Source organism: Peromyscus californicus, unplaced genomic scaffold, assembly GCF_007827085.1.
Source record: "Peromyscus californicus insignis strain IS unplaced genomic scaffold, ASM782708v3 Scaffold_6__1_contigs__length_162567912, whole genome shotgun sequence".
NCBI classification, from domain to species: Eukaryota; Metazoa; Chordata; class Mammalia; order Rodentia; family Cricetidae; genus Peromyscus; species Peromyscus californicus.
In genome coordinates, this window is record NW_026294584.1 from 75,680,899 (window position 1) to 75,694,461 (window position 13,563).

The 13,563-nt window shown below is 41.3% G+C and overlaps 1 protein-coding gene across 1 annotated transcript in view; it reads right to left on the reverse strand.

Annotated features, from left to right (window-relative positions):
- The window catches only part of Fam13a (family with sequence similarity 13 member A), a 163,669-nt gene that overhangs the window by 59,983 nt on the left and 90,123 nt on the right, over positions 1 to 13,563 (reverse strand). The window contains 1 exon segment of the mRNA XM_052719245.1: positions 1,882 to 1,923. Coding sequence (XP_052575205.1) covers positions 1,882 to 1,923 — 42 coding nt within the window.

Below are 13,563 nucleotides of genomic sequence, written 5' to 3' on the forward strand. Positions count from 1 at the left end.
CAACTTCCGTATTCCGAGCTCCGAGTGACTCACTGGCGTAGAGAAGGTAAATAAGTTGGCATCACATACAGAGCAGCTTACAGGGTTACCACCTACACGAGCAGAGATTATCAGGCACACAAGGGCAAGAACACCCTCATCTTGGTTCAGTTCTGGAATCTTTAAAGTTGACAGAGCCGAGGAAAGTTAGTTCTGCCCTTGTTTGCTTCCTCAACTAGTGGGAAAAATCTAAGTCCATCTTTTGAGACTCCAATTTTGTCCAATCAGTGCTTCTTCCTTTCTCTTTCTTTCCTCCATATCACACCTTTCCCACCTTTCCCACTAGATCATTGCTCAAGGAAGATGTTATGAATAGGCGTCACACGTCGTCCCAGAACAAAAAGAAAGGAGGTAGGGGCAACAGAAAGGCCTCTGGACCAGAGACCATTTATCTAGAGAAGTGAAGACTAAGTAGTGCTTAGTACATTCCTAACATGCTTCCTGACACTGGGAAGACAACCATGAACACAGCGGAAAAGATCCTGTGTTCCCACAGCCTGCCCTTCTCCAGGGCAGGACGGAGGGAACAGTGTGGCCATGTGCTATCTGACAGTGGGTCAGGAAGAGGTTCCTGGAAGGGATGAATCAAACCATGAAAGTGCTGGCATGGCAGGTCACAGCCAAGTTGAAGGTCTGTCGCAGAAATCAGCTGGGACTGTCTCAGCAATGGCAAGTCAAGTGACCAGCAATAGAGAGCAATGAGGTCAGAGAGGTGAGCAAGTGCAGAAAGTCGAGCCAGGGGCAGGGCAAAAAGCAGCGCGGTGCCTAGCCTACATGCCCCTGGAAGCCTCCGAGGGAAAAAGAATGTGCAGACGCAACCACCCCAGCACTGCCACTGCTGTGCAGAGAAAGGACTCGGTGCCACCACAGCTTCGTTTTCTTTCCTACATCCCTGTAAGAACAAAAATGAAAGGACTGCAAGAACCCTCAAAGGCAGGGCCAAGGCTCATTCACTACCACACGTTTAACACTGCAGATGGCACAGTGCAGGTACTCAACACGTGTAATCTCCGTAGAATGAACAAAGTGAGAAGAAAAGTCACAATTAATGCTTTAGCTTTATTTACATTCTCCCCGGCAAGATGCCTCCAGGGAACAGAAATAGCTCTGCAGACGTTCACTGAACCTGACATGGTTTCTATTGAAATAAACAAAAAAGTTAATAGTGCCAGGCACAGTGGCACACACACATCTATAATCCTAGCACTGGGGCCCGGGCAGGATTGTGAGTTAAAGGCCAGTCTAAGGAAACTTAAGGCTAACCTAGCATACACAGGGAAAATAACGAAGAACCTAGTTGGGTGGTGTCAATTTGGGGAGGGGAGTTGTGTACAGTCACAGACATGGCTACATTCTGGACATGAACAGCTTAAAAATCATGGCTTGTTTACTATCCTACTCTTCTGTTGTGGAATTATCTTTTTGTACACTGTGAAGATGCGTCACTCTGGTTCAATAAAAAGCTGAACTGCCAATAGCTAGGCAGAATTTCCAGGCACAGAGGATGCTGAAAAGAAGAAGGGGGAGACATGAGGAGATGCAGAGGAAGCAGCATGGACAGTACAGAGTAACAGTAACCATGCCACGTAAAAGAATGCAGATTAAAAGATATGGGTTAATTTAAGTTATAAGAGCTATTTAGAAACAAGCCTAAGCTATTAGTCGAGCTTTCATAATGAATAATAAGTCTCCGTGTCGTGATTTGGGCGCTGGTTGGTGGGACAGAGAAAGACTCACTACAATCTTCCAATATTATACATTAGAATTGCTTCCCCCCCCCCACCTCATTATTAAATGGGAAAAGGCATAAAGAGTTCCAAAATACAAAAACAAATAACTTACTCTCCAGTTGTTGAAACATTGCTGACTTGGGATACATGAGCACTGTGAAAAAAAGCAGAGAAAAAGAAAATCAGATTGGCTGAAAGGTCAGATGGCGAACCAGCATCTGAAGGGATGCCAAGAGGGCAGAGCCAGCGAGGTCCCAAGGGGTCCTTGACGATCACCGACCAGGGCAGGACGCCCTTCCACTGTGTCTCACGCAGAGGTGGCTTGTTTACTTCTTCCAACACCGACCCTAGAAGCCACCTTGTAGCTCTAAGCCTGATGCTGTAGCTGGAGCGGGTGGCCTTCTCCTTCCTTGTGGCCTTCTCTTTCACGGTGCTAGTGTGATCGATTGCTGCTGACTGCCTATCACCTGCTGTCCCAGGCCTGAGCATAGATAAAACTGCTCAGAACTCATGGAGGTGAGCAGGGTCCAGAGAGGACAGAGAACAAGGAGTCGGCACTGATTTCGACCTAACCATTTCCAACTTGTCTTTTCCACAGGCACATTTCCTCCCTACACTCCACGAGACGGAAACTGTCACGCTCTGATACCTCACTCTAACAAACGACATTTGGCTGAACTTCTATAAACTTCCATTTTCTAAAAAGCCTGATTCTTTTGGAATAATTAAGACAATTACTCCATATCACCCATGCACACCCACCAGAGCCCCCTCCTGCCTGGGGGAGCTCCGTGTTCACAAAGCCAGGGTTCACAGTGTTCACAACGTTCACAAAGTCCAGCTTCAGCTATCGAAAAGTATCTGTCACTACTTCTCACAGCCCTCCACCCAACCCTGTACTTAGTCAAGATGTAAATTTTTTTTTTTTTTTTTTTTTTTTGGTTTTTCGAGACAGGGTTTCTCTGTGTAGCTTTGCGCCTTTCCTGGGACTCACTTGGTAGTCCAGGCTGGCCTCGAACTCACAGAGATCCGCCTGGCTCTGCCTCCCGAGTGCTGGGAAGATGTAAATTTTTATGCCAAAAAAGGGAGTCAAACATTGAGCAGATTTCTAAGTCTATCAAGCTAGTTTTTATAACATGGCCTCTCCCTTTTCTCTTCCTACTTGTCAGACTATACAAGAAGAAGATGAAAGTGACTAGAGATCACTTCCAGTGGTTGCGATTCAACCAACCTAAATGCTAATTCAACTGGTGTCATTCGAACACATTCATGTATTGCTTCAGAATCAGCTAGCTTTTGCTCCTGTGTAATAACACACTTCAGCACCTTCATGTCAGGACCTGCCACTTGGAGGATTCTATCCCTCACCACCACCACCACCACCACCACCACCACCTGGAAATCCTTATTCCAGAGGAAGCCAATAATCCTATATCAGTCGTTTTCATCAGTTGAGGTACAGTTCTAACTTATGCCCTAAGATAGGAAAAACCCAAAACCACTTCACTGTGCAAAAGAAAACTAAGAACAAATAAATACATGCATACATAAGTCAAAGCCCTGAACTCTTCCTGTTTTCAGAGACTGTACTAAGTGCTTTTTTGCATGTATTTTTTCTCATTTAGCTTAGAGTGGACCTAGGAGGTATGTGCTCTCTTTCCTGTCTTCGGTGATGAGGTCAGACAGCCTAACAACTGCTCTGGAGGAGAGACACAGATGAGCACCGAGCTAGGAGTGTCAGTTCTGGACCTGAGCTCATTACCACGTACACTGGAGCATGTTTGCACGTAGAGGTGAATGAGCTTAGCATTTGGCTTTGCCTTTTGGCCACAATGCCTGTTAGTCACAGTGGTTCCCAGGCTCTGTGGCCAACAAGAAACTCTTGCTGTATCTGTCCTGAACTGGAACAGGCAGTCCCCCTAGGGATGTTTTGTGGCTAGCCCTCCATAAATCCAACACTGTATAATTAACTCCTGTGCTCCTCAATACAGTTACACAATCTCAGTTTGGGGAGCCAAAAATGGGCTGAATAACAGCTAGGAAAGACCTAGAAAAGCAAAGAGACAGATGTGCTAAATGCTAAAAAACATTCCAACATTCCAAAGACAGGCCACCAACCAGTCTGACTGCTGGCCCCAGAAGGAGGAGATGGAGTCCCTTTCCTCTCTTACATACTTGGTTCTTCATGTTCTCTTCATCTATTAAAGCAGAGGATGCATTTGCTTGTTGTTTTGTGGTGCTGGGGATAAAACAAACGGCCTGACATGTGCTAGGCCATGCTATTCCACTGAGCTACTGTGCCAACTCCAGACTGGTATTGTTATGTTCCTTTGTTGTCCCCCTCCCCCAGGGTAAGGAGAAACAAATTGTGAGGAAGAAAAAGTCACAAGAACAAAAGTGTCTGGCTTTGACATTTCTGACTCTCTAAATAGGTACGTTAGAGTCTCAACATACACAGGAATGACCCATGCCCTTGTTAGCACAGGTGATTCACCGGGTCTAAGGGAAGACGGAGCTAAGTTTACAGAATTGGGCAAAAGTTCTCCCACTGAGCCACAGCCTTAGCCAGATTCTGCAGTTTTCATGAATTCTCCAGTTACTCCCATGATATTGCTCGTCAGTAAAAGACACACTGCAGGCCCCTTAATCCTTGCCCTAAAATTCTTGAGAATTTCAATTACTCAAATATCACAATAGCTATTTTAAATGTTGCAAACAAATTAATAAAGACATACTATGGCAATCTTTTTGTTGTTCTTTCTTTTTCTTTTCTTTCTTTCTTTCTTTCTTTTTTTTTTGAGTCATGTTCTCTCTAGAACTTGCTTTGTAGACTAGCTTGGCTTCCAATTCCCAGAGGCCCGCCTGCCTCTGCCTCTGGAGTGCTGGGATCAAAGGTGTGTGTCACCACGCCTAGCTTATGCTAATCTTAGTGAACGAAAATCGGTTAAGATCTTCCTCATAACTTAAAAGAAAAATGACTTGAGCCATGAGTCAGTCATGGAGATTTCTCTTCGGGTTACAAAGGTGACTGAACAAATAGTATAAGACCAAATAGTTATATCGTCTTCATTTTTGCTATATTTATTTTAAATCTGATTTATGCTAACTTTATGTTTTTATTTTTTAAATGAAATATAGAATTTCTAGTTTATGTAGCTTGGACATGATTTTAAAGAACTTAAAGAAGATATTTTCCATTGAGAATCAGAAAAGGCAAAGTTCTGGTCTTGGCTCTGGAAACTGGATGAAGTCATAGGCAGGCCACTGATTAGCTAGGCTGCTTTGGGCTGGTGTCTTCACACAGAAAGTGAAAGGCTTGGCCTTGTGATATCTGTTTAGCTCTAAAACTTATTAACACTGTCTCAGATTCAAGTTTACTGGCCCCAAATTTAAGTCATTATAAAAGACCAGAACTACAGTTAGTTAGTTTTATGACGTGGTTAGCAGTCAAGCAGTTTTATTAAATACCAAAATGGCTGTGGTCAAGTATCCAACCACCTTGACAATTCCACAGGATGTGCTTAGTATTAACGAATACAAAATTTATAAAAAAATTTAATGACAGCAACAAGGGCAGCTTTTAAAGCTGTGGTTCATTCAAGGAGGAAATTTAAGGCATTGGTATAAACTAAAATGCACTGAGCAATAAAGTTAAAGTATAACATAATATTTTCTTCATTTCATGAAGCTTCTAAATTCTCTATATAAAAATAGGAATTGATGTATTAATTCAGGGCCCTTAACTAACACATTAAGAAAATTTCTTTCTTATGTACTTCCTGACTTTTGACAGAGCAAAGACTGAAAGAAGTAGGCTCACACACAGTCCCAGCACTGTACTCAGTTTCATTCCCATGGCTATTGTTAGCGATGCTGCATCTGCATGTTCCATTGGTACAATCATGTACTAAACTAGACTCTGAGCCTACAAGCTGATGTATGCTCCATGGCACACTGAGGTTCCTTTAGTCTCTATTTCTATTAGCAGAGTCCAAACTACATTTTCTTAATCTAATTATGCTTAGTAACATTGGTCTCTAAAATTTGCATATGCTGAGATGTGCAGATGCCTGTCGACAAGGGAGACTTTTATTAGAGCCCTTGGTTTGAAGAAAAAGAAAACATATGCATGAGCATGCATGCATGTGGGTACACACACACACACACACACACACACACACACACACACACACACACAAAGCTTCACATCTACAAAACTAGACAGAGACACCCTGAAAAGGCATGCGCTGTGCATCCCCTCCTGTTTCAGCGTGTTCTCTTAGGCGGCATACCCAGTCCTAAGTACAGCACCACTACCATACCAAACCCCATGAAGGCTAACAGAATTGCCATTTCTCTATGGAATGCAACGTATACATTTGTTTAATTAAAAAAAAAAACAAAGAGGATATTATGGGATTTGTTTAAGCCTTAAAAAAATCACATAAAAAATCAAAATGTCACAAAACTCAAGCCGGGTGGCAGTAGTGATGCACATCTTTTATCCCAGCACTCTGGAGACTCAGGCAGGAGGATCTTTGAGTTCGAGGCCCACCTGGTCTACAGAGCTGGTTCTAGGACAGCCAGGGCTATACAGAGAAACCCTGTCTCAAAAAAAACCCAAAAAACAAAAAACAAAATCAAAACAACAACAACTACAAAATCACCAAATTCTTGATTTCTGTATTTGACAAACTACAGTGCTGAGGTATTGTTTTCTAACAACAAAAGCTGACACACAGTGTCAACAGTAAGGATGACATTATAGGTAACTGGAGGGTGGCTTTCTCAATTTTATGATCTTAGTGCATTCAGCGAAGTGTCCCTCATGAAAACACATTCCATCTTCATACTTACTCCCTGTGTTTTACCCTTGGGCCATGATTATCACATGCAGAGCGGTCATGTGGCATTTTTATAGCCATTAACCTTAACTATTAGCTGTATCATCTATGTATGGTTGATATTATTAACATCTTGAACATAGTTTGGTTTTAAATATAGTATACATAATACTGTACATACTACATGGAATACATACTAATGAACAGGAACAAAAATATTTGTCTTCATACTTCTTTACTAAAGTGCTTCAAGTGATTGAGATCTTTTGCAAAGAGCAAGCAAAGCATGAATGCTGGGGATACCGGAGTCGTTTGCAGGGGGAGGTTTAGGATCTGTGTCTTCGTTTCTTGGTGTGTTTCTTTGTAAATTTTCTCACTGACATATTGCTGCATGTACAACCCCCATTTTTATATGTACTTAAAAGTCTACCTTTGTTAAACAATGTAAGAGTTTAGATTTACATCAATTCCCCAGGGCTGGAAATATATTAGACTCAGAGGAGAACGTAATACTACCAGTTTCCCAAACTGTATTCTAAACACTTATCTTATGCCCACAGGCAAGTATATCTTTCACCCTTCAAAAAAATAAAACCCAGCTTTTTGTAACAAATGGAGACTATTATAGAGATCTATATATTATACTGATGAAAACACCAAGAAAAAGGAACCATGGGAGCCAGAGAACCAGGATATCTGCTAGATAGTGTCTTATACTTGATTTTAAAAAGTATCTGCTCTCTAGTGCTTCTCACAGTTTTTTTTAAATGCATTTGTAATGCCAATTTAACTAACTAACTAAAGTTTTAATGTCTAGACCTCTTTATCTTTCATTTCAGATCTAAACTTGTGTCCCTAACAGATTCGTACTAACATTTCAAAGAGTTTGGTCAGATCCTTGAGAATCTTTTGAGAAGATTATCAATATTACTTTTCAAGTAAAAAGTTGTTTTTATATTAAATTTTCAGGGAAGATTGTCTTTTCCTTTAATGTGTGGTTTTGTTTTGTAAATCCCAAATCATTTCTTTGTGTGAAAGAGTTCTTAAGGGGCAACAAGGAATCGAGACGTCATTTCCAAATAACCTGGGTGAGCTGATTAGTTCTTAGTTTATGACATTGTCCAAATGCCCTTGCTGACTGTAGCTAGTACATGAGTCTGCCCTAGGACAATGTGCTCCACTTTCGCGGGCAGACTTGCTTGCTTACTCCACCGTTAGGAGTACACTGGAGAATCACACACACAGAATTAGTTAGCTTTTGTGCAATATATACTTTGAAGCATAACTAAAAATCCAATAATCCCCCTGCTCTGAGACCTTTTCCAAATGTTTTGGTTAAGTAGTCAACATCCCAGGGGTATCCTCTCTCCTTCCCATTGTTCTGTGTGCTAAGTCTTTGAGTAGATAGCGAAATTAAGAAGCTAGGGGTGACAGGGAGGTGAAAAGGAACACATACTTCTGTTCTGATGACTCAGGTCTCTCCTCCCTTTGAGGAATGCCACTTGTTTTTCTGGTCAGTGAAGCAGGTAATAAAGGGAGTCCAGTTCTGCCCTCTCCCACATGCCTTTCTTTTCCTAGCTGTCTATTTTGACCAGCAGATGGAACATGAAGACTTCAAGGTGCACATTAAGGGGCAGTCTTTGACATCCGGGCTTTCTTTGTAGCGCGGACTCTAAGTTTAGAGCTTTTCTAACATCTTTGGAATTTAAGAAGGAAATTGGGGGTAGTTCTATCAGAGAAGGTAGTCAGCTACCTGCTTAACTACAAGCTTTTATTTTATTCCAATCCAAAGTTCCTCCAGAGAGAAGCCAATATGGAGTCATGGAGCTGAATGGGTCATTTTTAGTAAGGAAAAATTTCCTTTGCTTTATCATGCTGAGGGAAAGCCAAGGGAGAGAAGCATTAAAATTTTATATGATCGATCTTTCTCAGTGGAGTCCGAACACAAGCCTAATGTTTTTATTAACGTTGAGAAAACTGAGTCCAGATTCTATACTTATCTCTTATTATGGAAGAAGTCTGAGCAATGACGCTCATGTATCAGGAACTCAGGACTGAGTTTCTCAAAACTGTCAAACAGTATTAAAGTTACTCATTTTTGATCATACTGGTACTTTGGTCTACAGCTGGGTCTGCACATGAAAATCTCCTATGGCACATTTAAAAATGAGACATTCAATCCTATACAAAACTTAGATCTTAGCCAGGAAGAAGCAATATTCGAAGAGTTCCCCATGCTTCAACTCTATAGGGGCTTCTATATTATCAGAAACAGAAATTAACAATTGTTGGTGAGGATGGAAGAAATGAAAACTCTAATTTGTAATTATTGGAAATGTAAATTGGTGCTGCTTGGATGCCAAACCGTATGGGAACACCTAAAAAATAAGTCCAACAATTCTACTTTTAGGTATATATTTAATAGAACTGAAATCAGGGAGCTGGCAATTTGAACAACATGTTTACAAGCTGCATCGTTTACAATAGCCAAAGATGGAAGCAACTTAGGCCAGTGTGATAGCTCAACTGGTAAAAGTACTTGCCAACAAGCCTGATAACTGAGTTCAATCCTTGGGACATGCCTTTAAAAACACCAAGTTTTGGAGCTGGAGAGATGGCTCAGCAGTTAAGAGCACTGGCTGCTCTTTCAGAGGTCCTGAGTTCAATTCCTAGCAACCACATGGTGGCTCACAAACATCTGTAATGAGATCTGACGCCCTCTTCTGGCCTGCAGGCAGAACACTGTATACATAATAAATAAATAAATCTTAAAACCAAAACAACAACAAAAAACGACTGGGTTTCTGATACATGCTACACGAGCCTTGAGGATACTACGCTAAGGGAAACAACACTCACAAAAGGATAGATTCTTCATGGCTCCACTTAGGCGAGAGCATAGAAGACACGAGACAAACGCAGAATGATGGCTGCCAAGGGCTGGGGTTGAGGGGGAAGTGATGAGGAACTAATAGTCCATGGGCACAGAATTCAGTGTTCTAAGTTCTGGAGTTTCTAGTGATGGGTGGCAGTGACAGGTGTCTAAAAACAGAATGTATGAAACATCACTCAACTGCTCATTTAAAACGATGGAAATGGTAAATTGTAACCTAAATGTATTTTACAAAATATCAAAAATGATTAAAATTGATGTGATTGGTGAATGTTACAATTGTATTACACACACACACACACACACACACACACACACACACACACACACATACACAGACAGGGCAACTGAGCTCCACAGTTGCTCCTTGAGCTTAGAAACACTATTTCTGTCAAGAAGGATAAGGAAAAAACAATAGATAAGTTATTTGTGCTCCAAACTGTCTAAACACATTTGAGTTCTCATCTGGTTAAAAAATTAAATATATACTAAATAAATAGCTTGTTTTCTCCCTTCAGCAGCCTGAAACAAACTAGCCACAAATAAAGTATCTGTGGTATACACTTCTTTGTATCATTTCATGACAATCAATTTCTTTGTTTGGAGACAGGGTCTCACTATGCAGCTCTAGTTGTCCTGGCTCTCACTGTGTAGGCCAGGCTAGCCTTGAACTCACAGAGATCTGACTTCCTTTGCCTCCTGAGTGCTGGGATTAAAGGCGTGCATCACCACACCTGGGTAATAATAATGAGGGGCGTTAGAAAACACTGTCTTTCAAAGACAAAAATTCAAAATAATAACAACCCAAATTTAAAATTAAAGAAATGAAAAACCACTAACATGCAAATTATAGCATAAATCGTTCAAGATAGTATCCCCTCTTCTCCCCCTCAAAAAAAGCATCTCAAAATGTTTTTAAAGTTTTCTACATACAAAGATAGGAGTTGTATGACATAATTTCTAGATATCTCCCTGTTTATGGTAAACCCAAGGCTTTGCACATTTCCCCACTGAGCAACCTATCCAGCCGCAGGTAAAATTTTAACTTGAATTTATTCAATGCTAACGATTTTCAATATTGACTCAGCAGTTCAGAATCTTACGTAAAATGATAGGTCTAAGTCTCCAGCAATTAAAAATGGACAAAATCCTAAAGAATGACCTTGTGTCCCAAACAATTAACTGGGAAATAAATCTATCAGATATTCCTTCAGGACAATTGGAAGACAGATGAAATCCTGAGCCTGACTCAAGCAACTCCAACTTGCTCAACAGTAATTCAGCTTTGGTTTGTACCCTGTTAAAACTTGGGCTGAAATTTTAAAACTGTCAACTCCAGAGTTTCAATGGTGCATCAAAAAGGAAATTAGGAAGAACTGAGTCCTTACCAGAAGACAGGTTCAGTGTGCTCTCAGGGGCAAACGTGAGAAGCCATGTGGCTGGCAACAGCCCAGTAAGACTGGCTACAGGTTGGCAGGCCCTGAAGCATACAGCTCAGACTTAGATGAAGCACAGGCCACACAGGCCGTCCAGGAATTTGTTTGGAACTCAAGCATAAAATCTGGTTGGACGGGCACCAAGAGCTTGAAGGTAGGTGGGGTGGGAGCAGGGGGAGATGAAGAGAAAGTGGAGGGGAAGAGCCCAGGTTCCGGTGGAAATTGGCTCTAGAAGCCCAATGCCAAGTCTGTAGACACTGAGAACTCAGACAAATGGAAACATAACAAGCATCAGATCCCAGCCAGATCTGACCAGATGCCAGGAGGAAGAATGCAGACAGCAACAGGCAGCGCCGGGCATGGAAGAACATCAAGGGCAAGTTGCTTTTGATGTTAATCTGATCAGTTGAGTTGGGGGTTCCTGGTTTTGGATACCAGCCTAGAGTCTGAAAGAGAACACAGTATGATACGCTTGCCAAGAATGTTCCTTGTGTGTCGTGCACAGGCATGTGTTTGTTTAGCTGAGGTCTTACCCAAGTTTTGCTTCGCTTTCATTGCCCTAATTATTTCATTAGGGCTGGTTAATCCCAAGAGAGCAATCTGGGGAACAAGGACACACACTATCTAAGCTACTGTAACTGCAATGAACTTGACACATGGTGGTAGCAGGTGTTGCTCTCTAGCTTTTATTTCCTTCCCCGTCGAAGTAAGAGACCGGCTCTCTGTAGAGTTAGGCAGACTAAAGAGGGACTGCAGTGGACACTGGACTGTTACCACAGACCGTATTTACTTAGACCCAGCGTGTGGGCACTTGTGTCTAACAGTCTTGCTTTATTACAGAAAGGTCTGAAGCAACTAAAATGCCCAGGAGAGAAAGAAATACAGGGTGCAACGTGACTATGAAGAAGGAAGTCACAGAGGAAGAAATTCTACACCATGGCCGTGAAGCAAGGTGAGGAAGGTTGGCCTCCTTTGGTTCCCCGCTCCGGTGCCCTACCCTGTCCACCAGCCAAACTCACACCCTGAGGCCTCCACTGGTGTGCTGCAGCCTCCTTCCAGGCCCTTCATCCACGTTCCTGCCTCACCAGCTGAGCACCAGTGGCTAGGTCCCTGTGCGACCTGCCTTGATGACCATCTGCTCCCCTTCCTTTGAGACCAGAGGACTGCTGTCCTCTCTCTTCCATCTGTCCTGACCCATTTCATTCTCTGTGAAGGCCGCCCACTCCCAGACTGCAGCCTCCTGAGTCTTCTGTTCCACTTTGTGCTGATCTTCCAGCATTAATTCGACTACTGACCAGTTGTTCACCCCCAACCACTCTGCCTGGCTCCTTATTGATGGCTCTGTTTCTGCTGAGTGCCTGTCTTAGCAGATACGTCTCATCTGTTGGTTGGTCCTTCCCCCCCTTAAGAAAAAAATCTAAAGAATCAACACCATCAAATATAATAGATAGCATTCAGTACTCAACTTACTATTTGGGAAAGTAGCAGGTTGCAGCTCTCAATCCATTTTTACTTTCTACAGACAAAATATTACTTTGAATGTAAAGAAATGAGTATAATTTTTTTATCATCTTAATAAAATCAGTGAGGAATTTGTGAGTCTTGTAATAACTATGTTTTGGACATTGAAGCAAAGAACTCTTAAGTAATAAAATGATTCAAAAAATTGAAGTTGTAGAAACATGAAAACATATTAAAAACAGCTAAGCATTATTCACTCTTATTAGATATAACACAAGAAATGTGCACTTATTTATAAATTGTTCATTAGCAGACATGTCACATTTCTAGTTAAAAGTTCCCAACAGAGATGAATAATAATTAGCAATCACCTTTCTTTCTCCCACTTAAATTCTTTATGACAGAATAGCAAGAAAGGCTACCTCAAACTAGCCAGCCAAATAATTATGGGGGTGGCTTCCTGTTTTCTCAGTAGTTTCTTTTAGTTTCATATCAAGTGAGAAAAAAAAATTAAGATAAACTCATACCAAACTAATTCTTATATTATTTTTGAGAGTATCATATAATGTTACTCAGAAAAGAAAAAAAATACTTTTGGAATTTTAATTGCAGGTTAAATAATTACTATTTTTGCTTTTGTGAAACAACAGCTCCACTTACTTTGAACTTCAATTATGTGCCTGCTGCCTGCTTTCCTTTTTCTGCTTTGAACATAGACTTGCAGGAATATTCATTCTTGAGGGTTTATTTTTTATTATTTTTGTTTATTTATGTGTATGTGTGTGTATAATGTCGTGTGTGTGTGTGTGTGTGTGTGTGTGTGTGTGTGTGTGTGTGTGTGTGTGTATGCCCAAGAAGGTCAGAAGAAGGCATCAGATGCCCTGGTGAGGGAGTTACAGGAGGGTGTGAGCCATTGATGTGGGGGAGGGGAACTGAACTCTGAAAGAGCATTCAGGGCTCTTACCTGCTGAGCTATCCCTTTACAATTTCATTCTTTATTTCTAATGTCCTTGCATTTTAGTGTTTATGACCCTAATATTGAATAGAGCAAGTAGCTTGCATTCAAAGTCCAGTAAATACACTATGAGCTTTCTTTCTAAAAATTTTATTTAAATTCTTTTTTAATTTCATGTGTGCGGATGTTTTGCCTTCATGTATGT